We start from the raw sequence: 24,842 nt of genomic DNA on the forward strand, positions 1-24,842 counted from the left end.
TGGTGTGATCTCAGCTCACGGATTCAAGTGATTCTTCTGCCTCAGCCTCCTGAGTACCTGGGATTATAGGCGTGCACCACCACACCCAGCTAATTTTTGTGTTTTTAGTAGAGATGGGGTTTTACTGTGTTGGTCAAGCCGGTCTTGAGCTCCTGACCTTGTGATCTTCCCGCCTCGGCCTCCCGAAGTCCTGGGATTACAGGCGTGAGCCACCACGCCCGGCCTATGAAAAGCTTCTTTATGAATAAGTATCAGAGTTAGTCTTTTAAATTAAACCCTGAAAATTTTAGAGTCAGATCAGCTAACACTCTTCACTAGAAAAAAGCCAGAGGAGTTTGTATTCTGCGAGGGGCAGTGGTCGGGAGTGCCCATGAAGGACTTGGTGCTGTTCTGTGAGTCACTTCCAGAACCAGAAGTCTTCCCTCACCATTCTGTGTCCTCTCCAGTGTTGTCTCCTTTAAAAGATCTGTGATAGGGACTCACCCACATACCACTCACTCCCTGTTCATTCTGTTGGCATCAAAGATTTATATGCCTTTTTTGTGAGTTGGAGTCCTAAGGAATAGCTACTGTCTGGACCTGACTGCTCAGAAGGGCATCTCCTTCACCACTATGAATAGCATTGGTTAATCCTTTATCCTCTGAAATCCTCCGTCTCCCCATTGACTGGAAGACTTTCCCCAGCCTGTGAAGAGCCCATTGTTTCCAGGCTAGCTTGATCTCAGGCTGAGTGGCCCTCTCTGCTTCAGGAATCTTCCCATTTTCTACCACCGTTCTTCTCTCTGTCCCTCGCCCCCAATAATCTTCTTTACTCCTCACCCTCCTTACCTATTAAACTTTCCAGCTCCTACTGGATAACTGGAAGGATTGGAGAGATTCAGGAATGAAATCTCTAGCTACCAAGCTCAAGTCTGGGCCATCCTTCCTTCTCGGGCCTTGTGACAGTTCATGTGAGTTTGGATTAAAGCAGCCAGGAACCCAGGCAACTATTGTCTTCAGTCTAATTTTTTTCTTCTTGCTTCTTCTTTACAGGCAAAGAAGAGGAAAAGAGCAGAGCGCTTTGGGATTGCCTGATGAAAAGTTCCTGATACTTTCTGTTCTCCAATGTTTTCCATTTCTCTCATTCTTCTTGGTCACATATATGCCTAAATGCACAGTCATGTGCCTACGTCCTGCCTCGCAATGAGGGAGCATGTACCCCAGGTACATCTGTGAACTGCGGCAGCAGTTTGACTTATTGCTGTTTCAGCTTTAAGGTTGTTGTGTTTTTGTTTTTGATTATGTTGCTTGTTAATAAAAAAAAAAATAGAAAAGAGAACAATGTGTTTTATTAGGTGCTCCTTTGATTTATTGGAGCCAGATTAGACCAGATAAGGGGAGCTTTAGGAGCAAATATTATAGAGAATTGGCCATAACACCTTTATCCCTTAGAAGAGAAGACAAGGAAAAGGATTGAGTTTACCTTTTAAGCCTATTTATTCCCTTCTGTCATACTCACAAGCGTTTTTTATCCTCTGTGAAGAGGTTAAGTTACCCACCCACCAAGTCTTTGCTCCAGCAGCTTGTAGTGACCCGCTGAAATAAAACAGAGAACATGGGAGGTTTTAGGTGTTGCAAAGGACATAAATACAAGGGCAGTGATTAGTAGCCTTCTGTTATTAGCTAATAATGCAGACTTTTTCTTGGATAAAATGGAGTCCAGGTTCCCACATTAAAGGAAAAGGGCCCTGATTTCAAGGGTGATGTGATACGATACTATGTTGGTCAGTCAGTTCAGGAAGGGAGATGGGCTGGATATCCCTCAGAGACAGAAGAAATTTTGTATGCAGAATCAAAGCATGACAGAGGATGTCAGAGCTGTTACGCATTGTTAGCTAAATCATTGGGAACATAAGCAGTAGAACTGGAGGCTTCAAGTTCATGTAGATCTGAAATCTGCTTAATCTTTTTGGATATGTTATTGCAGTTTCTCCTCTTAATCTTTATATAAGCTTGGTTTTTGTTTGAGTTATTTTTGGTAATAAGACTTAGGAGCCTGGCACCTTACCTGAAAACTTTGGTACTATGATCAGGTCCCATGTTGCTGTGGTATAATCCTTTATCCTTATTTCTACTAAAACCTGTCTGGTTTTGTGCTTAATGAAATGGTAATAGTTTGATCACTTTTCTAATGTCAAGATATCTCTTTATTTCTCTCAAGTCTCTGGTTGGTGAGGAAGGCAGGGACCTAAAGTTTAGATACTTCAGAAAAATTGTGCCTTGGAGAGCAGATCCAAAAACTGCTGCCCATTTGTTGTGAAGTTTGCCCCATTCTGAGACTTGGAGAAGTGAACAAAAGGGAATGCTGGTTAAATTTTTGACACCTCTTCAACCAAATAAACCTTACAATTGGAATGACCTTCCCTTTTTCCCTCTTTGCTGTCTGCCTCCCTTTTCTTTACCTCAGGCTCTGATCTTGGGGCTAGCTTTTCCTCTCTCTACTCTGCCTTCATCTGAAAACAGAATAGATCTGATTTGTAACTTGAGAGATTATAGATTCACTAATGGTTTCTACCTGAATATGGTTTTAAAAAGAGAAAAATACATGAGAGAATAGAGCAGATGCTGATTATGAAGTGGAACAGTGGATCTTTTGGAAGTTTTCTTCACTTTGTCTCTTTATCCTCTATAACCTTCCAGAAAGATATTCAGCCTTACTTGCCAGGATTCTCTTCTTGAAGCCTAATTATTCTCCTCACTCATCTTACTTCCCCTAGATCTTTGAACAGTGTTTTCCAATTTGTGAGGATTTTTTTTTTTCTTATTAACCTTTTTCATCCCATTTCAGCAGCTGTTCCTGTGTTGGTCAGAAGTCTCTAACCTCCAAGCCAGGTGAAGTCCTCCCCTTCCTATCTCATTATAGTCATTCCCCACATACTCTTTGAGCATGAATAGTTCAGGATGCCTTTTTCCTAATTCAGTTTTAAAATAGTAATTCCATTTGGAGATGGAACAGACATTGAGGCTTGTAATTGTTTACCTGAGATCTTAGTACCCTTCCTTCCTATCCCCCAGTTTCCCTACTATAGCTGATCCAGCATCCATATGTGGTTAACTGATTCCAATTCCTGAAGCTGTGACATTCTCTGCATACCTGGAAGCTCTTAATGAGGGAGTCTATAAAAGCTGTGGGGAGAACTAGCTTCCTCAGCTGTAAATCTGTACTTTTTTATGGTTCTGTAGGATTATTCTCTTTTTTTCCACTCTCACTCTAAACTGCCCAGCCCCCCCACCCCATCTCTTAAGCATTGCTGAAGATAGAGGCTAGAAGCTTCTGTGAGCGCAGGACTTCTTGGTGTTGAGCTGAGTTCTCTTGCTGTGTCTGACCTGAGGAGTGAGGGAGAAACTTAAGGGAGGATAACTTTTTTGCTGTTCTCTTATATGAGGGCCTCTGGCAATGCCACTTATTTCTGATTATTGGAATCCCCCCAAAATTTAACGTCCCCTTCTCTTGCCATATCTAGACTTTTCTTGTTTTTCCCTTCCAAAGGGATTGAAAATTACAGGTTTCACATCTTTCCAGATTCTTTGAGTCCAAGGTGTCCCGAACTTTCTTGTTATCTCTTTCCCTTATGTTGTTCCTGTATTTAGGTTTCTACCTCCCGGATCACTTTTAATAGGACAGATTAGAATGTAATATTGTTTAGCAACTACTTAGGTTTAATTTCTTGTTCTGCCACACTGCCTCTGAGACCCTGGGCAGATAATCATTCTCTTTTCAGACTGTACCAAAAGGAACCCATTGTGAAGGTTGCTGTGTGAATTGAGTGATATTCTCATATCATGTATTCACACTACAATTTGCTTACCATAATTTGCATAGTAATTATTCAATAAATATTAGCTTTTACTGGGTGATCAGGGTACTGTGGAAATACATATTTCTTTCCCTGAGTAGGTTCTAGCTAGGTGTGAGTGCCCTAGTTTGAACATGTTTGTGTGTGCATACACCCAGTTATGCAGCTGTATTTTGAGAAAAAGAAAAGGCAGAAAGAGTCCCATTCACTCCCTTAACCCCAGCTCACTGGCAGGAAAGCTGGACATTGTTGCTTTGGAGCATTGACTTTCCTGCTTCTACCCCACTACAGACCAGAAGCTGTAAATGCCACTGCCTGCTGATTCTTAGCTTGGGGCCCCTGCCATTTAAAATATAGGCAAGGTCAGAGTATAGCATAGCTTCTCATGCCTTCGGTTGGAGGATGTTTTAGGATAAAGAAGAAAAGACTTGTAAAAAGTCATCTTGAGTAGTCTTTTTTTGGGTGTTCTCTCAATATAGGAAACAAATGAGCCACAGGGAGAGAAAACCCATTTTCAGCTCAGGCCAAAGTTAGGGGTAGATGTGGGTATGGTTCCCTTGGGAAGATAGAATACATAACACTTCTGCTACTCAACCAGTTCCAGCCTCCGTCTTGTAGTTGGTCTTGGGTGGGGTCAATGTGCTGATAGAACTGATAAGACAGGGAAAACATGGCAGTACACTGAACCCGCAGTAGCGCTGTCCCCAATTCTGGATCAGGTTGATATCACAGGAGCTTTCCTTATTTTTATTTTAATTTTTTTTAGAGACAGTGTCTTACTGTGTTGCTCAGCTTGGAGTACAGTGGCTATTTACAGGCCCAATCATAGCACACTGCAGCCTTGACCCTCTGGCCTCAAATGGTCCTCCTGCTGCAGCTTCCTGAATAGCTGAAACTACAGGAGCACACCACTGGGTCCTGCTTTCCTTTTTTTTTTTTGTTTTTTTGAGATGGAGTCTCACTCTGTCACCATACTAGAGTGCAGTGGCGTGATCTCAGCTCACTGCAACCTCCGCCACCTGGGTTCAAGCGATTCTTCTGCCTCAGCCTCCCATGTAGCTGGGATTACAGGTGCATGCCACCACGCCTGGCTAATTTTGGGTATTTTAGTAGAGACGAGGTTTCACAATGTTGGCCAGCATGGTCTTGAACTCCAGACCTCGCATGATCCACCTGCCTCGGCCTCCCAAAGTGCTGGGATTACAGATGTAAGCCACCGTGCCCAGCCAGCTTTGCTTATTTTTTAAAAATGTGAGTCAGGCAATATTCTTTCGCCATTCCCAACTCATATTCCCGGGGAATTGTGCTCTAGGTACATGGGAAAAATTTTTACAGTGAACTGAAAGAATATTTGAGATGCTATTTTAGCCACTCTTGTGTAACAAGGCAAGTTGGATGGCTATGTTGGTTTAGATTTTTGCCAAACTTCATTGAGGAAACCTAGGAACATGGACTGCAGAATAGGACACTAGCTGGATCATCTCAAGAGAACCTTTAGATCTTCCATTCTGTGGAGGCTGGGAGAGGGGTTTTGTTGTCTTTGGGACTGTTTTGGCTCAAGCTTTTCAGAGAGGGGTTGTTCTAGGTGCCCCGTTTCCTGTCCTCTTCCCATCCTTCCTTGGCCTGCATGTCCCAAACCTCATACCACCATGCCCTTAGTGTTTTCTGTCTTGCTCCAGGACCCCATCTTCTTAGTCATTGAATGCGAGGTTTCCTGTCTCAGATCCTCTTCGCCTCCGGTTCTCCAAGGTGTAAATGTGGCACTTGATTAGGGAGAAGAGCTCAGCACTGAATTCTAAACTCTTTGACCGCTTTTATTTTTTTTTTCAGGTTCAAGTGCTGGATTGTGTCATGTGACCATCCCAAAACTCAGAGCACCCTATGGCCATCTTTGCCCTCTGTCACATAACTTGAAAACTGCCTGATGGCCTTTTTGCAGTGGTTCCCTCCAGGAAGCCTTGATCTCAGTTGAAGAAGTTCTTTCCCAGCATTCCAGTGCCCCTGTCAGCTCCATACTCCTCAGACACCCTTAACAAAGGCTGTCATGCACACAATGTAACAAATACACAAAATAAATGATAATTACACTAATAATGATATGTTCAGAGGGGCACTGGCCAGGTCCACACACATCATAAGGTGGGAGGGGGTGCTAACTCCCATTGGGTTGCTGAGCTGTGCCCCCCAAGTCCCTTTACTCTGTGCCTCTTTGGGGGTAGGGAGGAACAGGGGAATGAGACTTCAGCTCACAGATTTATGTTCATAAGAGAAAGACCCCTGCCTCCCCCCTCCACCCACCACATACACACAAAGGTCTTTATTTGGTGGTATTTAAGGGGCTGTATTGTAAGTGTCCCCCATATTTAATGCCCCAGCTCTCTAGAATCTGTAGAGGGAAGATACCTGATGCTTATTGCCCAATCCCTACTCTGCCAAGATCAAGAGTCATTTGACCTTGGACGGAGATATCATCTGTTCTTCACTTCTCTGTTCCTTTCCTTCCACCAAGGAAATGTGAGTGGTGTTGATGGCCGGGTGTGTCTTGTCCTCCAGGATTGGGGCAGAAGGAAGGATGAAGAACAGGGCCAGAGAGGCTTGGGGGTAGCATAGCTGCTATATGGGTGAAGGCAGGCTGAAGAGCCTAACAGCCCTGCCCATTCCTCTACTGAAAGACCTTGTTTCACTTTCTCACTATAAGAATGGGAATAAGATGTTAAAGCTCACCAACATCACCTTCTCAAGGGTTGTCACATACCTTTGCCCCTTCCACCAACTGGCCAAGGGGGAGAGCCATGCTCTTGGGAAGAATGAGCCATCCAGTTTTGCTCACCAGCTTGGGCTTTACTTCAGTTCAGTACTGTTTTTATCAGACCCGTAACTGCTGGCTCTACTTAGAGTGACAGTTTTGCTGAAGGTTCTTATCCCCAGCTCTCCTGACATCCTCTAAGCTCTTGCCTGGAGCCAAGAGGCCTGGTGGTGAAGTAAGGATAGGGTGTGGATCAGGAGATTCTCAACTCCTTGGCTTCTAGGCACTGTCCAGCTGGGAGGCAGAGGGGAACTTGTACTCTGAAGCCTGTGACTTCTCTTAAGCCTCACATCTCTTCACCACTACTCTGGTGCCCTGGTTATCTGTCCCACAGCGAGAGGTATTTTATGTCCATAAAGTGCCCGTGGTAAGTGCTCAGAATTCATCTCTTGGCTGTGGCGGGTGCTGTCATTTCTCATTCCATTGAGGGGAAGAAACTGAGGCACAGTGAGTCCAGAGGAGAATGGGTCAGGGTTGTGGGAGGAATGAATGGGCCTAGCTAGTGACTTGTAATGGCAGCCAGTCTCTGCCTGCTTCCTAGCCTTCCAAACCCGGGAGTCTCCATCCTTCCCATCCTCTGTTCTAACTGGCCTTGTCAGATGCTTTTCCCCACTACTTTCCCCCTCCCTGCTGCCAGGTACTGTTAGATTCCAAAAATAAAAGGAAAAAATAATTATACACTCTGCTTCCTTGTTCTCCCCTCTTCCACCCTGAGCTTTGGGGTTAGGGGACTAAAATGTCCCCCTTCCAGAATCCCTCCCACCTTGGTCTGCTGGCTCTATTCCCTAGCCCAGAGCAGTGATTTGGATTCAAATGCCCTGTAACCTTCAGCCTCCTTACTGCTCCTTTCTTGACCTCTCCTAACGCTTTGCAGACCCAGGGGACTCTGGGGTCTCTATACTCTTTCTAATTGACCTGAAGATAGAGGCTGGGAGCAGGGCCATTCCAGAGGCTCTTTGGTCTCTCTCTTGGCTGAGGGAATTTGGGCATAAGCAGGCTGCACCCTCTGGCTAAATAACTCAGTATCATGAGGGTGGACCTGAGGGTTTAAAGTAGCTCTCATTATATAGATCCTGGATGTTGAGGGTTCTCTCTCCCACCCCCCCATCCCCAGCTCTTAAACCCTAACCTCTTACTATTTCCATGACAACTGGCTTCAATTCAAGCCATTTGGCTCAGAGAAGGTTGAGTTAGGGTGATGATGGGTTAGAAACTAAACTTCATGTGTCCGCCCTCTTGCCCTTTACTCCCATTCCCAACCCTGGAGGCTTTATACAAGTGCTTAAGTGAGTAGGTGTTGGGGAGAGCAGGGTTTGGGGAATAAGGGATAAACGGGGCACACTGGGCAGGGGCCCTCCTATTCCAGTAAAGCCAAATACCAAAAAAAATGAAAAGTCACAATAAATAAATAAATAAAAATTCCCAAATCTTTTTGCCCCTGCCCTCACTTCCCTTTCCCCTGGCCACTGTTGGAGGGAGAGAAGGAAAAAAGAATGGATTTTTGATTTCTTCTCCGACTGAGTAGTCAGGGAGATCTCCCCAAACTATACCAAGCCCCTCACCTTGCCAGTGGAAGAAAGGAGGCTTGGTGTGGGGCTTTCATTTATTACTCCATTTCAGTCTCTTTCTCAGTGTTTTGTCTCTGCCTAGTCTGTCTCTTCTGCCTCTCTCTCTTTGCCTTCTTACTGCTGCTCTTTTTGTTCCTCTGTCTCTATCACTCTGTCTCTACATCTCTCTGTCTTTTTGTCAAACCTTCTCATCTGCAAACTTCAAACACTCCCCACCCTGACTATGCCCCTCCTTCCCCTTTCCCTCAAACCCCTCACCCCTCAATTCCCACCTGCCTCCCTCTGTTGTATTGCACACTGCTTGGTCGGGGAACAGGGTGTGATGTTCATGGGAAGAGTGGAGGGAGCTCTAGGGCTTGGGGGGATGGGGGCAGGGCTGGGGGTCTTGGGGTAGGGTCTGTGGGGGAGGCATCCTCTATCCCCCACCTTAAGAGCAGCCACAGCGATCCACCACCATGCCAGGGATCTTGCCGTAGATAATCTGCTGCTTGTCATTGAAGTAGAGCATGTTGATTGGGGACATCTTGGTGGGGGTACAACAGGGCCCAGCAGAGCCTCTTGGATTGGCCTGCTGCACCAAATGGGTATGCGGATATTTTTGCATGAACATGTACTCGCACTGGCCGGAGCAGTAGTTGGCCTTGTAGCGCTTAGGTGCGATGATCCAGTCCCAGCCGAAAGCCTCAAAGTCCACTGTGAGGGGATATCGGCAGCAGCGGGACTCGCTTGAGTGCTCGTCGCAGTCCAGACCCAGGTTCCGCCGGGAACGTTTTGTGTTCTCTAGGACTCGAAGCTCCATGAATGGATGCTGAGGGTCAGGGAGAGGGGAAAGAAATGTGATATGGCCCTGAACAGTTCCTCTTCCCTGTTCGTTTCCCACCTGCCAGGGGCATTAGAATAGAGACTGCTGACTTCTCAGCTTTTCCATTGCTCCCACCCCCAGAATTTATCTTCTGCCCACTTTTCTTGCCAGCTAGCTAGCTCTCCTTCAACTCACCATCTCTAATTCTTAATCTTCTGGCAACCTGACCCCCATCAGCCCCTTGGCCCAGTGCCTCAACAGCCAGTTTTTGTGTTCTCACAGCTCTTCGATTAACTGACACCTTTACCTTCAAATCCAGTTTTCAGCTGTTGTCTGATTTGGATCCTTGAGAAGTAATAGTTGCCACCCCACTCCTCAACTCCTCCTCTAGAATCAGCTGCTGACCCCAGAGAAGTAATGCTAGTCCCCAACCTCCTTCACATTCCTTGTCTACCTTTTCCAATGTAACCCCATCTCAGGGCCAGGTTACACATATCCACCACCTCAGGCCCCCTGCTCACCAGCCCCTCAGCTCCCGGCCCCAGGGAGGTGACAGCCAGGTCTGTGCCACTGGGATCAAAGGCGTTGATCTCGATGCCCCAGTTGCTCTGTGGCTGGCGGAACCAGCTGTGTAGCACTTGCTTGAAGTCGATGCTCTGCCAATGGCCTGAGCGTGAGTGCAGCTCAATCTTCAGTGAGCGGATACGGATGTGACGCCGGCCTCCGCCCCCTCCCCCTGCGGTCCCTTCCCCAGTTAGGGGTTTTAGTCGCAAGATCTGCAGGTAGACTGTGGCTGGGCGGGGTACAGGCCGTAGGTACACCCACAGCTGGGCCTTCAGTACCTTTGTGAACATCACCTTGGGGCTGAAGTGAAAATGGCAGCAGAGAGGGCTGCCATCTGTCTGTACTGCTGGGTCCGCTGATAAGAGAGAAGGGCACAGCATCAGCAAAGGGTGTTTGTGTAGGGGATCAGTAGTCCTGGGTGGCATTGGCAATTTTGGATTTCTCAGCCTGACTTTTCCAGTTCTTCTTTACCCTTCTCCCATGCCTATCTTATACCATGTCTCCAGTACCTAAAACAGCACTTCCTCTTTAGGATGATGGCCCTATAAGGCCTTACTGATCTGTGTCTATTTCCTAATCCACTTGCCCTAATATATAGGTTCCTGTCTACCAGATAACCTGCAAAATTATTCCTCCACCACCATCCCTACTGTCCAACTTTTCCCACCATGTAAGGCTCCAACATTTGCTGAATCTTTGAAGCTCTTTATAGAAGCCATACCTCTTATCACACCTGCTGCCCTTCCATCACCTTGCCCCTATCTGCTCTGATTTATCTGCTGGACAGGTAGAGCCTGGCACATCCCTCCCCTACAAAAAAACACAGATGGCCTCAGAGAGGGGATAACCCAGGGTCCAGATAGGGAGCATGAGCTAAATTTATCCCATTATGTAAACCAGAATTCAGATCTAGGCTTCTTGCCTCACTCCCATTAGGAATAACACCCAGCAAAATGGAACTATCCAAGCACTTCCTATACATCTGTCTCCCCATTCTCTCTCTCCTAAGAAGTTTCTTCAGCTGCTGCTTCATCATCATCACCATGACTGCCCCCAGCTCTTGAGGAAAGGAATAATTACCTCCATGGTGTTGCCTCCTATTTGCCTAAAGCACCAGAAATAATATTAAATACACCAGATCAACTACAATGCCTTTTTTCTCCCCTGAGCTTCCTTTGGCTTCTCAGTCTAGTGCCAGTAGGTCTTTACAAAGTTTTAACATCCCAACTTTACATTTTGACCCATTTCCCCTTGCTCTGGACCATAAATTGATCCTTCTTGGATCTAATGGATGATTCTCAATAAATATCTGCCTCTGCTTCCATTCCAGCTCCTGTTCACTGCCTTTCCTAAGTCAGCTGGGAGTGCCCTACAACATGTCTCCATTGGACAGAATATGTCTATCCTTACTCTAGATAGGAAGAATCAGGAATGAGCTTCCAGAGCCGTATAAGCAGGGTTAGGAAGTCTACGCCTTTAAGTATCCTCCCCATGTCTTGAGTTCTGCAAAATCAGGATGGACTTAGGATGTCCTGTCAGCTCTTACCCACCCCCACCCTGGGAGAAAGAGGACCTTCTAAGTGAGATGAGAAAGTGTTTAATGAACTTCATATATTCAGGATATGATACCCAAAGTCTCTATAGCTTTTTTTTTTTCTTGATTATTCTCTGAGGTCCCAGGGCCCTGGTAGTCCAGTTATTTTACTGGCTGGAGCTTCAGTGATGGTGCAATGGAGTAGGGTTTGGGGGGTGAGAATTCAGAGATCAGAAGTAGCTGGGGTAGGGAAGCTACTAGTGAGATGGGGAGTGACAAGCAACATCCCAAATAGCATACTCTACAAATTTCAGCATAGGAATTGTCTATTTTCTTGCCATTAGGTACTAATCTCCATGAGAGTGGACACTGTGTTATTCATACTGTGTCTGTTTTGCTCACCATTGTAGATTTAGTGCCTCCCATAGTGCCAGACAGCACTCAATAAATACATAGTGAATGAACTCCCTAAACTCCCAATCTTAAGTTATACGGGCAAGTGCCTGAAAGTTCTTCCTGGCATCTAAATTCTGTTCTTTGGCTATAATTGAAGTGGGTTTAATCACTGCCTGATTCCTTACTAACCACTATCTAACCTTACTCACCAAACTTCAGTGTGATACAGATAATAATAATTCTTGCTTCACATGAGTGCTGAGCATTAACTAGAGAATGTGAAAATAGAAAACAAACCAACATTTATTGAGAAGCTACTACTATTTTCGCATTCTCTACTAAGCTCTAAACATAACCCTCCCTCTACCTAAGCTGATCCAGGGTTTGAAGATGAGGGCTACATCTAAGTCTTTGGTTCCACATACTTGTCCCAGTGGACAGGGGACAGTCAGTTCTACAAGGAGGTAGGACATAGGGAGAAAGAAAAGAGCAGGGAGAAGAGCCAGGGGAGAGACTGGAGATGGTGAGGGAGATAATAGAGAAGAGACTGTTAGAATTGAAGGCAGATTAGTAGATATAGGGAGAGAAATAGAAGTTAGAGTGGAAAGATGCATGGGGATAAGCATGGCAAACGGAGAATAAGTTTGGGAGTTTGAGAATCCTGATGCGGGGGCAGTGATAGAAAGGAGTGGGTGATGGTTAGAAAGCTAAAGGTGGGAGGAAGCTAAACCTAGTGGGGTAAAGGAGAGAAAGGATAGAAAGGGTACAGACGGAGGAACAAAGGAGAAGCAGGTAGAGCCACAGAGGGAAACGGGGCTCGAGAGAGTCCCCAACACACATATGCTGAGGTCTGATGGGGAGGAAAAGGGGCCACATCTGTGTTGAATTGATCGGGCTGGTGGCAGGCAGCAGGTCAGGTTTAGCAGGCGGCGCTGGTGGGAGAGAGAGGTCACTGCACTATTTTCAGCAGATGCCCAACCCCCTCCCTGCACACCACCTCCCCTTCCCCCTACCCTAACCCCCCCAACACACACACTCCCAACCATGGCTGGAAGGCCTAAGGGCAGGAGGTTGGGCTGAGAGGGCAGGGGCCTCTTGGTGTGGGGAGGAGAGAGAAACTCAGGGGCTGGGCTTGGCTCTCAGAAGGGCAGGGGGCTGGGTTCCCAGGATGAAGGCTTGGTGGGAGAGCCTGAGAGGGTAGAGGGAACTAGGGCAGGCAGAGCAGCCTAGGAGAGGTGGGGGCTGGGGTCTAGGGTTGAGGGCTGGGGGAGGGGAGGGAGGGGGAGGGGAACGGAGGCCATCTCTGCTGACAAACACCTCCCCCGATTAGCAGAGCACAAGTCTCTTATTAAAGCGGGTCCCTGGGGATTAGACTATAAAAGTCTCTTTTTCCTTTTCCCCTCTCTCCCTCCCCTCCCCTCCCCTCCACTCCCCCTCCCTCTCTTAAGAGCTCAGCTAGGCTCTTAAAGGGGACGTACAATACCTGGCCGGAGACCCAGTTCCCTACTTGTACAAGTCCTGGGGTGGCACCGGACTTGAAGTTTTGATGGCATCCTACCAGCTGGTGTCCCCTCCCCACCGACCCAGGCCTCACCTGCACAGCCCAACTCATGTAGGCAGGGTCCCTTCACTTCGTGTATCCCCATTACCAGAGCTAACTCTTGTGGGCTCAGGCCTGTTGGTTAAGGGATGCTAAGGATATTTAGGGGCAAGGAGAAGTCCACAGCCCCATCACCCATCCTGGAAATCTTCACACACACTACACCACATAGACTAGAGTATCTTTTCTCTCTGTAACCTTCATCTTCCAGCAAACTCTTGATCTGAGTTCCTCTATAACTCTGTTTCCTAGAAATCCCACCCCCTACCCCTGCCCTCAGTCGACCTGAGACTGACCCTAGCTTCCATAAGCAGAAGCCTTAAGAATAGAAGGGAAACTGAGGAACCCCAGACCAGATCCCCATGCCTCCCACCCCCACAGCCAGTTTCCTGGTTCTTTGAGTTTAACAGCCCTGACCAAGTCTTGTGGAATTGAGGTCTGCAGAAATACCAGGGGCAGCGTGAGGCACTCAGCCTCCCAGATGCACACCTGGGTTCCTGTGCCTCTCCTATGGGGGTGGGCCACTGGGACTCCCCTCAGCCCCCAGCTTTTTATGACCCATCTGCCAATAAACCAGTCTCCCCCGTCTTCTGTTCACAGCCATAAAACCAAACTCTGTGTGTGTTGCAGGGGGCTGTGGGAAGGGGGCAACCTTGTCAAACCACTAGGGAATAAGAGAGGCCTGGTTCCCTGTAGTTGGGGAGGGGGGGAGACCTCAGTGGGGGAGGAGAAGGAGTCACCTGACCCTAGAGAGAGCTGGAAAGGGGGGTGTGTAGTATTCGCCTGGATTTTCCAGGCCATAAAATTTCAAAGCAGCTCATGTCTATTACATGTTCATCTTCCGTTTGGTCAGGGGCTCGGATGCCTGGGTTCCCGCTCCCCCATCTACTACTTTCTCTTTTTTCCTAGGTCTTCGTCTCTCTCAAGTCCAGCTGCTGTAGGGGTGGGCGAATAACGGATGGAACACTAAGGTTTGAGTAGGCAATGAGTGTCCTTAGCCCCCAGCGCAATGGAGTTGAGCTCTCTGAGCTCGGTCAGTATCAAGAAGGCACAGCTTTTCCGACCCCTTGGGATACCCGGTCTGAGACAAGGGTCAGGATGGAAAGAGTGCCAGCTGGGCTGCCAGGAGGTGTACAGGGCTCTGGGACCCTATTCCTGGGAGAGAGCACACAGTTCTCTGCAGCCGGGTGGGCACGCTGCGAACGGAGAACGGAGTGGGGAGTTAGCGCCAGGGCCACTGGGAAGCAGAGAGCACTGCAGTCCAGCTGGGGCTGCGGGGGTCCTGCAGCCTCCCCACCACGGCTCTTCAGGACAGAGTCACTGCCCAGCCCCAGCTTCCCAGGACTCCAGCAAGGATCTTTTTGGCATACTGGCGGTGGAAGGCAGTATCTCGAAACCCGCCCCATATCCCCCCGCCCCAACCTCTGGGAACTAGGCGTGCATACAACTTTGCAGCCCATCTCCACCGCTCGAAAAACTTCTATGAAGTAGCCCCCGCTCCCTAATTCGTCAAGTTTTCGCAGAAAAAGCTTCCGGGCCGGGGCAGCAGGGAGCGCCCCGCTTGGAGCAGAAGGCTCCCTTCGCGTGGTCAGAGCCAGCACCCCACTGCTCGCGCCCCGCAGCCCACTTACTCTCCTGGGCCATGCTAATGACGGTCTCGGTGGTGGCGTGGTACTCGTCCTCCTCCAGGAAGTCCTCGGGCTGCAGCGCGTCGCCCTGGAAGTCGTGTAGGTCCAGGATCTGCTGCAGCGGCGGCGCCTTGGGCAGCAGCTGCTTCACCACCTCGCGGCTGATGTTGGGCGCCTCCTTGAGCCGCAGTTTGCTCAAGATCTGCGACTTGATGCTCTCTAGGCGCAGCTCGCGGCTGTGCTGCCGCCAAACGCACACGGGGCAGCCGTCCGGCTCGGGCGCCACGGACGGGGCTGGCCGGCTGGAGCGCTCCCCCCCGACCCCCGCCGCTGCCGCCGCCGCCGCCGCCGCCGCCGCCGCCGCGGGGCCCTCGGCCGCCTCCCCCCGGGGCCGCAGCTCCAGGGCGAGGAGCAGGAAGCCCAGCAGCAGCGGGGCCGCGAGCACCATGCTGGAGGGGAGGGGAGGGAGGACTGGGGGGCGGGGACGCCGGAGTCCCGCGGGGAGGGGGCGGAGGGAGGAGGGAGGGAGGAGGAGGGGGTCCGGGCGGCGCGGGATTGGGGGCTGCCCGGCCGAGGGGGGACCCGGGGGGCCGGGGGCGGCGGGCGCGCGGGCGGGGCGGGCGGGCGGCCGGGGCGGGCGGCTGGGGGGGCCCGAGCCCGGGCCAGGCCCTTTATAGCCCCGGCCCCCGTGTCGTCAGCGGCGGCGATTGGCTGCGGAGCCAACAAAAGAGGCAGCGCTGTCATCCGAGGCGAGAGAGGGAGCCGGAGAGAGCCGAGGAATAGAGAGAGGGAGGGAGTGAGGGAGCAAGGGCCAGAGAGAGATGAAGAGTCAGAGATATGAGGGGGCGGGGGGGGGGGGCGGATATAGAGGGAAAGTCAGAGCCAGAGAGACCAAGGAGAATCAGAGAGATAAAGAGGGAAGAGACAGATACAGGAAAAGGAGGAGGAGGAGAGAGGGGGAGACAAAGGAGGAAAAGAAGAGTCAGGGGGAAGACGCAGAGGTGAGAGACTTAGCTAGAGAGGGAAATAGTGTGTCTGTGGGAGACACAGAACCAAGAAGGAGGAAGACTGGGACAACTAGTGGGAGAGTTAGAGCGGAGACAAAAATGGGGAGAAGAGGGGTACCACTAGACAGGAGGAGACAGAGGTCTACAGAGCCAGACCAGAAGAGATCGGGGGTCATGGAGATGGGAACACGGGCAGAGGAACAGAGGACAGACGAGTGCCCTGGGAAAGAGAGGTGGGGAGAGAAATCAGGATGGGGGAGGAGAGAGAGGGGCACAGACAGGGAGACACCAAGGGAGCCCCTGAGGAGGCAGGTGCAGGGGATTGGGGGTGGGGGAGAGGAAAGGCAGAAACTCCTGAGAGAAGGAGCCACAAGAGTCAGCCTTGGTGGGAGCACAGAGAGCCCAGGGGACAGAGGTGGAGAATTTGAGACCAGAGGAGCTCTAGCCACCAGAGGTAGCCCAAAGAAGATGCTCAAGGAAGCCATGGAAGGAAGCACCAGGCTAGGCTCATCAGAGGGATTAAGGGGACTAGGAGAGGAAGAGGTCAGGGACAACCTAAGAAGGTGGAGAGGTGATGGGAAGAACTGAAACAGAGAGAAGACACAGAGCTGGGAAAGACTGTGAGCTTGAAACTGGGGCTTAACAGGGCTAAGGTAGTCAGCCGGCTGGAAAAGGCAGGAACTAGAGGCCACTGGGGGAGGGGTGGGAGGAGATGGCTGGAGGCTGCTATACTTGGGAGAAATCTAGATCTCTGGATTTGTAGCTGTATCTTTGGATCTGCGGGGTCTTAGAAGTCTGAGAAGGGGCTGGAGGCTGCAAGGGTGAGCATGGGAGAGAAGTCTGCACTCAGATGCACGAGATGAAATACAGATGTGGGACCAGCCCTAGTCTTCAGGTGTGATCCTGGGCAGTCAGAGAGCACAGTAGAACCCTACTAAGGTGAAAAAATGTTTTGAAGGTGCTTAACTTCTGACTTCAGGTTTTCCAGGCTTATTTCTGGATCTGAAAGCCCTGGAGCAATAGTCAAATTGAAAATGTTTGGGCCAGGCCGGGCGCGGTGGCTCACGCCTGTAATGCCAGCACTTTGGGAGGCCGAGGCGGGCAGATCACGAGGTCAGGAGATTGAGACCATCCTGGCTAACACAGTGAAACCCCGTCTCTACTAAAAATACAAAAAATTAGCCGGGCATGGTGGCGGGCGCCTGTAGTCCCAGCTGCTGGGGAGCCTGAGGCAGGAGAATGGCGTGAACCTGGGAGGCGGAGCTTGCAGTGAGCCGAGATAGCGCCATTGCACTCCAGCCTGATAGCGCCATTGCACTCTGGCCTGGGCGACAGAGCAAGACTCCGTCTCAAAAAAAAAAAAAAAAAAGAAAAGAAAAGAAAATGTTTGAAGGAATCAGGTCAGGTCTTGCTAATTTCCTGGCATCCACAATGTTTATTTAATAAATGGATGAACTTTATTATTGGGCTTCTCAGAATAGAGGGGCATTGATTTCCTCTCTGGAATTAAAGTCCAATAAAATATCTTAAAGTTGGCTTGGCATAGGCATCAGGAGCACCAGACATAAGGATAGAGTTGAGTTGAGGAACTGGAGTAGAATAAGGGAAGAAACTGAGGATCCAGGTATGAGGGGAGGAGGTTGGGTAGGGGTTAGGAGGACCAAGCCGGGGAGCTTTGAAGAGACAATCCATTTCCATGGGTTACAGAAACTGAAAACAAAACAGACTGGAACAAAAACTTAGACAGCTTGTTCCCTCCCTTGCTTTCAACCAAGACATAGGCATTTCAGCATTTCATCAAGTTTCTTCATCTATAATATGGGGCCACAATTCCTACCCTTAACTGGTTGTGGGGATTACATATAAGCAATCAATAGTGGCCTTCATGGGCTTCTTCTCCTTCATGATTCTTCCTTTCCTTACTGATTTTCCAGAGCAGTGATTGCCTTTAGCACATATTCTGGCATATCCTATTTTCTAAAATGTTTCTCTGATGTCATTTCTTCAGCAAAATTGGAAAGTCTGTGAGAGCAAAGTTGGTGTCACCTCCTTCTTCTCCCTTAGAGAAGGTAGTACAGAATTCACTTCCTCACCAAACATGTATCTAGTGGCAGGTACAAAGATAAATGAGATGCAAAAGTAAGTAAGACTCAGCTCCCTTCCTCAGAGAACATATAAACTAGCAAAGACAGTAGGTAGGCCGGGCTCGGTGGCTCATGCCTGTAATCCCAATACTTTGGGAGGCCGAGGCGGGTGGATTACCTGAGGTCAGGAGTTCGAGACCAGCCTGGCCAACATGGTGAAACCCCATCTCTACTGAAAATACAAAAATTAGCCGGGCATGGTGGTGTGCGCCTGTAGTCCCATCTACTCAGGAGGTTGAGGTGGGAGAATCACTTGAACCTGGAAGGCGGAGGTTGCAGTGAGCCAAGATCACGCCACTGCCCTCCAGCCTGGGTGACAGAGTGAGACTCTGTCAAAAAAAAAAAAAAAAAAAAAAAAAAAAGAAGAAGAAAGAAGGAAGGAAGAAAGAAAGAAAAAGAAAAGAAGACATTAAGTAAACAGGACCAGCCAGAACTCTAGGCCAGATGCCTCCTGCGTATCTCAATCTGGATGTTTCATGGCACTTCAAATATCACAGGTTAGAGAACTCCTTCTTTCTCCCTAAAATGCGTCCCATCCTGCAGCTTTTCATTTTAGTGAATGACAATCATCCAGGCTAGAAATCTGAATGTCTTGTTTCACCCTTGTCCTCTTGACCATTTCTGAATCTTCGCACAGGTTGTTTCTTCTTCCTGGAACAACTCCCCTTACTACTTCCACTCTCTTCCACCCACCAATCTCTTGGCCAAGTTTACTTTTTCTTCAGGTGTCAGCATAGATCCCATCCAAGAATCCTTTCCTGACTTCAGGTCTAGAGTAGCTGCTTTTCCCAGATATATCTACACCATTCTGTGAGGTATGGAGATTAATCACCTAGCTTCTAGACTAGAAGTAGGCTGGCTGGGTTCAAGTCCCAGCTGTCTCCCTTTTCTGGTTGTGTGAACTTGGACAAGTTATTAAACCTCTTTATACCTCGGATTCCTCACCTGTAAGATGGGGATAATTATATATATATAGAGAGAGTGAGAGAGGGCATCTTGCTTTGTCGCCCAGGTTGAAGTACAGTGGTGAGATCTCGGCTCACTGCAACCTCCACCTCCCAGGTTCAAGCAATTCTCCTATCCTCAGCCGCCCGAATAGCTGGGATTACAGGCACACGCCACCACGCCTGGCTAATTTTTGTATTTTTAGTAGAGACGGGGTTTCACCATGTTGGCCAGGCTGGTCTTGAACTCCTGACCTCAAGTGATCCACCCGCCTCGCCTCCCAAAGTGCTGGGATTACAGGCGTGAGCCACTGTGCCTGGCCAAGGATAACAATATTGTACCTATTTCATAAGGTTATGAAGATTAAATGTCTGAAAAACCATTCTAAATGCATTAGTTATTACTGTTACCCCAACTTGCAACGCTCACCTTGGGAGACCAGAGAGAGCAAGAACTTTTTCACCAAAGTATTTCTTAGCAGCTTTGAATAAAGAATGAATGAGCCCTGCTAAGTGAACTTGATTAGAGTTGGGTGGGGGAAAGAAAACAGTGTATTTGTGTATATGAGGGGTTATTGGTATCTGCCAAATACAGGGAATTGGAGTCAGGAACATTTGAGACAGAAAGGATTTCTATTTCCTGATAGCCTCCTCAGTTTCCAAGACGAAACTTAATCCAATAAGTGGACAAGACTGCCATCTGATGGTAGAATCTGGAATATCAGCTCCTCAGAGGTGGAACTAAAAGCACGGCTTAAGGGTTTTATTTTTGCATACGTTGTACATTTTTATTTTAGACTTTTAGTTCGAAAAGTTCCATATCATAATGCATTAAGCCTTGTCCTTTCTCCAGCGCCTCCTAGATCTTGCCTCTTTCCTTGAGTTCCCTCAGGTTTGGTCCTGTTGGGATCCCCTGAGTTTCAGGAATTAACCCCTGGGAGCTTCAGAACTCCAGCTGCCCCAGACTCCCTAAAAATGGGGCACTGGTGGCTTTACGGAAAATAAGTTCGGGGGGATCTGGACATTAGATCTTTTCTTATCCTAGTACATGCTAAGGTTTGGGGCCCCGCCCACTGTCCTAGTCTCCCTGGCAACTGTCTTCCTGCCAAGGGTGCCCCTCTCCCAGAGTTACCCAGGCAACCTTCAGGCCCGCCTTCTTCAAGGTCCTGACTGGTTCATAGCAAATATGGGTCGCAGCCTAAGGGAGGCATTTAGGCTTAAAATGTATGAGCTGCCAGGAGAGAAGGAGGCTGTGTTCCGGGGGAGGGTATGAGGTTTCAGGACCTGCTAGAGAGAGAGGTGCTTGGGTAGATGGTCTGCTAAGTCCTCAGGAAGAGCTGCAGCTCCCTGGAGCCTGTCACGGGGCTCGGAGGCCAGAGTTGCCTGGACCATGATCAGAAGTGCTGCTGCCAGAACAGGGGAACCATTGTAAGGGAACCCTGTAAGGGGGGGACTCCTGCCACCCTGCACCTTCACCACAATGGTCACCTCCACACCCAAACTGCCTTGTCTATCAGAGCTAGGCTCAGTGGGGAGTAGCTATTTTTCTCCCCTCCCTGGGGAGGATCCCTAATCCTATGTCTTCTTCCTTTTTTCTCCTAAAGTTTCTATTTTGAGGGTCAGTGGACTCATTCTTTGGCACTGCAGGGCTTTCTAAGGAGGGGAGGGGCTACATCTCGTTGAGATGTAGCAGAGGGGAGAGGCTTACTCCCTGGCTCTCCTGCTCTCCCTGCATGTGCCTCTGGGGGAGTGGGGAGGCTATTCTGGGCTAGGGGTGGTGTGTTAGTAGAGTGGACCCCTTCCAGTCTTCTGCCCACAAATCCTGCAGCTCCAGAGAGGATGTCACTGTAATTACTGTCCTCTCCCACACCACATTCTAAACCCTATAATTATCTTGCTGGGATCACTTGGTAGTCTTGTTAACCTCTTTAGCCCCAAGGCCCGCTAAGAGAAGTTGAGAGTTGGGAGAAGGGGGCCAAAGAGTTTGCGTTTGGGGTGGGGGGCAGTGTGGCAGGATACAACTGGGGGACTCCAAGAATCATTTGGGGTTATGTCTTCCTTTGCCTCTGGCCTCCCTCCTGCTCATCCCCAATCTGTCCCCTCTCTCCTCATGGCAGGCCAGCTCTACAACTCCACTGGGTGCCAGCTGCTTCTTATCTTCATTCTTGGTCTCCCTGGGGTCCCTACCTCTTCCCTGAGTTCTCACCTACTGCTCCCTCTCTGGGCCCATGGTGGGTCCTCATTGCAGGCCCTGTTTCTGGCAGTGGCCAATGCTGCCAGCAGGAGGCACCACTATTGCAGCTGCTGCTCCGGGAAAAGAACGGGTCTGAGTGCAATGTCAGCTTCTCCAAGGACCTTAAAACGCTGGCAGATGGGCTGATCCAGGAGGCAACAAAGCAGTACCTGGGCTGCCAGGTGAGGGAGCTGTTGGGAAGCAGTGGGGAACTGCAGGAGTGTTCAGAGGGAATTCCCTCTCCAGAGGGAATGAAGGAGAAAGCAGAGGGTAGTGAAGGTCAAACTTGTCAGATGAGGGGCATGTGTGTGTGTGTGTGAACAGTGAGGGTGTGAGGACGACCAGAGGGTCTGGCTGGGATCTGGGAATGGGAGCCTGAAATTGGTGAGGGCAGGAGAAACTGGTCTGGGCTCTACCGAGGGTTGCCAGCACTCCTCACCCCTAGTTCCCTGGGCTGCAAGACCACATCCATGGGGAATAACCCAACAAGTTTGAGAACAGCCTGGGTAAGTCTGCCACAGGCCGTTCTTCTTTGGCAGGTATCTCAGGTCCTTTGCTGCCCCACTGCATCTCCCAGCCTGTGCTAGGCAGCTTCCAGAACCCAGGAGTTCTCTTTGTCATAGCCCTCTCACCACACTGTATTTTTTGTCTGTGCCTATAAGGTTGTAAGCACCCTGAAGGCAGGGATATGTCTTACTTATCTCCATGTTTAGGCTCCCCATACATGGATGAATACATGAATGAATTTTTCCTGAGCCCCTGCCTAGGCCTCTTGGCCTTTTAGTCCCAAGGAACAGAAACCTGAGATAACCACCCAGCCCCAGCATCACCTCTTTGTCGTTTCTCCTATGTTCATCTCTGTTCCATCCTAGGAAAAACTTTAGTTGTGAGGCTCTGTGACTCTCAGGTAGATACCTCTGTGCTCCTGTGCCTGGTTCTGGGCCAGAACCACACAGCAGCTAACATCCTGGCCAAGGGAGTGCATAAACAAGACATGAACCTGGACGAGGCTCCCAAGCAGCATAGGCTGGAGCTGTTCATCCTGCCCACTCACCAGCTGGGCATTTGGATGGACCTCGTTGTTAATGATGGCACTGGCTGGGAAGAGACTGGGACAGGAGTGACAACGAGGGGCCAGAGGTCAGGGACTAGGGGCCCAAGAAATGGGGAAAGGAATTGAGGCGGGCCTTGAGGACAGATCCTGGTGGGGGGTGGGGCTGGAGTGTGGGGTTGCGAGATGAGCTAGACCTTGGGGCTTGAATTGGGGGGTCTAGGTGAAGGCCAAGGCCAAGGTGAGTGTGAGGGGCAGAAGGAGGCTGGATTGTCCCTCCCACCCTTACCTTGGGTACGTCAGTTGGGGTGGGGTATCCAGATATTTCTCAAAGCAAAATCATTTTAATTCCCATGAGTCTAAAAACAGGGTATGATAAAGCCTTATCATTCTTTTTTGTTTTTTTTTTTTTTTTTTTTTTTTGAGACGGAGTCTGGCTCTGTCGCCCAGGCTGGAGTGCAGTGGCACGATCTCGGCTCACTGCAAGCTCCACCTCCCGGATTCACGCCATTCTCCTGCCTCAGACTCCCGAGTAGCTGGGACTACAGGCGCCCGCCACCTCGCCCGGCTAATTTTTTGTATTTTTAGTAGAGACGGGGTTTCACCATGTTAGCCAGGATGGTCTCGATCTCCTGACCTCGTGATCCGCCCGCCTCGGCCTCCCAAAGTGCTGGGATTACAGGCGTGAGCCACAGCGCCCGGCCTTTTTGTTTGTTTTTTGAGGTCCTTGGAGAAGGACCTCAAAATGCTGGCAGATGGGCTGATCCAGGAGTGTTGCTCTGTTGCTCAGGCTGGAGTGCAGTGGCATGATGTCGGCTCACTGCAGCCTCTGTCTCCCAGTTTCAAGCAATCTTCCTGCCTCAGCCTCCCGAGTAGCTAGGACTACAGGCACATGCCACCATGCCCAGCTAATTTTTTTTGTATTTTTAGTAGAGACAGGGTTTCGCCAGGTTGGCCAGGCTGGTCTTGAACTCCTGACGTCAGGTGATCCACCCGCCTGGGCCTCCCAAAGTGTTGGGATTACAGGTGTGAACCACTGCGCCCGACTGTTTTTGTTTTTATAGAGATGGGGTTTCACCGCCTTGCCCAGGCTGATCTTGAACTCCTGGGCTCCTACCTCAGCCTCTCAAAGTGTTGGGATTACAGGTGTGAACCACCACTTCCAGCCAAGCCTTACCATTCCTTTTTTTTTTTTTTTTTTTGAGACGGAGTTTCTCTCTTGTTGCTTAGGCTGCAGTGCAATGGCACCATCTTGGCTCACGGCAACCTACGTCTCCTGGGTTCAAGTGATTCTCCTGCTTCAGCCTCCCCAGTAGCTGGGATTACAAGCATGTGCCACCACACCCAGCTAATTTGTGTTTTCAGTAGAGATGGGGGGGTCTCTCCATGTTGGTCAGGCTGGTCTCGAACTCCTGACCTCAGGTGATCCACCCGCCTCAGCCTCCCAAAGTGCTGTTATTACAGGCGTGAGCCACTGTGCCCAGCCACCATTTTTTTTGTTATTTTTTTATTTTTTTGAGATGGAGTCTTGCTCTGTCACCCAGGCTGGAGTGCAGTGCTGCGATCTCACTGCAACCTCCACCTCCCAGGTTCAAGCAATTCTCCTGCCTCAGCCTCCCAAGTAGCTGGGACTACAGGTGCATGCCACCACGCCCGGCTAATTTTTTGTATTTTAGTAGAGATGGGATTTCACTGTGTTGCCCAGGCTGGTCTCGAACTCCTAAGCCCAGGCTATCCATCCACCTCAACCTCCCAAAGTGCTAGAATCACAGGCATGAGCCACTGCGCTCGGCCTGGCCACCATTCTTAAAGTAATAAAACCAATTCCCTTAATTTATTCTGTGATCTTCACAACTGCCCTGTGAGGTGGGGAAGGGAGTTGTTTTCTTCCTACTCAACTGGGAGAAAGCTGAGGCTCAGGGAGAGAGGTCACCCTATTCGTGAGCAGCAGAACCAAGTCTCACACCAGGGCTTCTGGCCTCAGAGAGCTTCTTGCTGGCGGGAGGTGTGACAGCACTGGAGTGGTACATCAAGACCCTGGCAGGGTGTGGTGGTTCACGCCTGTAATCCCAGCACTTTGGGAGGCCAAGGCAGGTGGATCACTTGAGGTCAGGAGTTCAAGACCAGCCTGACCAACATGGTGAAACCCTGTCTCTACTAAAAATACAAAAAGTTAGCCAGCATGGTGGTGGGCACCTGTAATCCCAGCTACTCAGGAGGCTGAGGCAAGAGAATCGCTTGAACCCGGGAGGCAAAGGTTGCAGTGAGCTGAGATCGCGCCATTGCACTCCAGCCTGGGCAACAAGAGCGAACCTCTGTCGGAAAAAAAAAAAAAAAAAAAGAATTAAAAAAATTAGCTAGGTGTGGTGGCGGGCTACAGCCTGTAATCCCAGCTACTTGGGAGGCTGAGGCAGGAGAATCACTTGAAACTGGTAGCCGGGCGCGGTGGCTCACGCCTGTAATTCCAGCACTTTGGGAGGCTGAGGTGGGTGGATCACGAGGTCAGGAGTTCAAGACCAGCCTGGCTAACCTGGTGAAACCCCATCTCTACTAAAAATACAAAAATTAGCCAGGCGTGGTGGCACGTGCCTGTAATCCCAGCTACTTGGGAGGCTGAGGCAGGAGAATCGCTTGAACCCAGGAGGTGGAGGTTGCAGTGAGCCAAGACCGTGCCACTGCACTCCAGCCTGGCAACAGAGTGAGACTTCATCTCAAAAAAAAAAAAAAAA

The 24,842-nt window shown here is 49.7% G+C and overlaps 2 protein-coding genes across 9 annotated transcripts in view; one reads left to right on the top strand and one right to left on the bottom strand.

Annotated features, from left to right (window-relative positions):
- SARNP (SAP domain containing ribonucleoprotein) overlaps window positions 1-8,061 on the top strand; it is an 83,318-nt gene extending 75,257 nt beyond the window's left edge. For 5 of the 8 annotated variants that reach the window (XM_055250708.2, XM_055250705.2, XM_063621398.1 and 2 more), the window contains one exon: window positions 1,033-1,333. In XM_055250708.2, the coding sequence (XP_055106683.2) occupies window positions 1,033-1,074 (42 nt within the window). In that variant the 3' untranslated portion in view covers window positions 1,075-1,333. Of the gene's footprint in view, window positions 1-1,032 lie in introns of all 8 variants that reach the window. The other 3 variants (XR_008652196.2, XR_008652197.2, XM_055250710.2) reach the window with 2 other exon arrangements.
- On the bottom strand, window positions 1,326-15,366 carry GDF11 (growth differentiation factor 11). The gene is made up of 4 exons (XM_055250714.2): window positions 14,738-15,366; window positions 9,534-9,931; window positions 8,637-9,018; window positions 1,326-1,575 (listed from the first exon to the last, which is right to left on the bottom strand). Exons 1-3 carry the CDS (start codon window positions 15,180-15,182, stop codon window positions 8,638-8,640), a joined length of 1,224 nt encoding a protein of 407 aa, XP_055106689.1. The 5' UTR covers window positions 15,183-15,366; the 3' UTR covers window positions 1,326-1,575; window position 8,637.
- Between the last annotated feature and the right edge of the window lie 9,476 nt (window positions 15,367-24,842).

The sequence above is a fragment of the Symphalangus syndactylus genome, chromosome 17 (assembly GCF_028878055.3).
Source record: "Symphalangus syndactylus isolate Jambi chromosome 17, NHGRI_mSymSyn1-v2.1_pri, whole genome shotgun sequence".
Lineage (NCBI taxonomy): Eukaryota > Metazoa > Chordata > Mammalia > Primates > Hylobatidae > Symphalangus > Symphalangus syndactylus.

Coding starts and splice junctions, on each gene's coding strand:
- GDF11 (XM_055250714.2), bottom strand. CDS start 15,182: ATGGTGCTCGCGGCCCCGCTGCTGCTGGGCTTCCTGCTCCTCGCCCTG. Junction 9,932..14,737: donor CATTAGCATGGCCCAGGAGA/GTAAGTGGGCTG, acceptor CTCTCTTATCAG/CGGACCCAGCAGTACAGACA. Junction 9,019..9,533: donor GGCCGGGAGCTGAGGGGCTG/GTGAGCAGGGGG, acceptor CCTGACCCTCAG/CATCCATTCATGGAGCTTCG.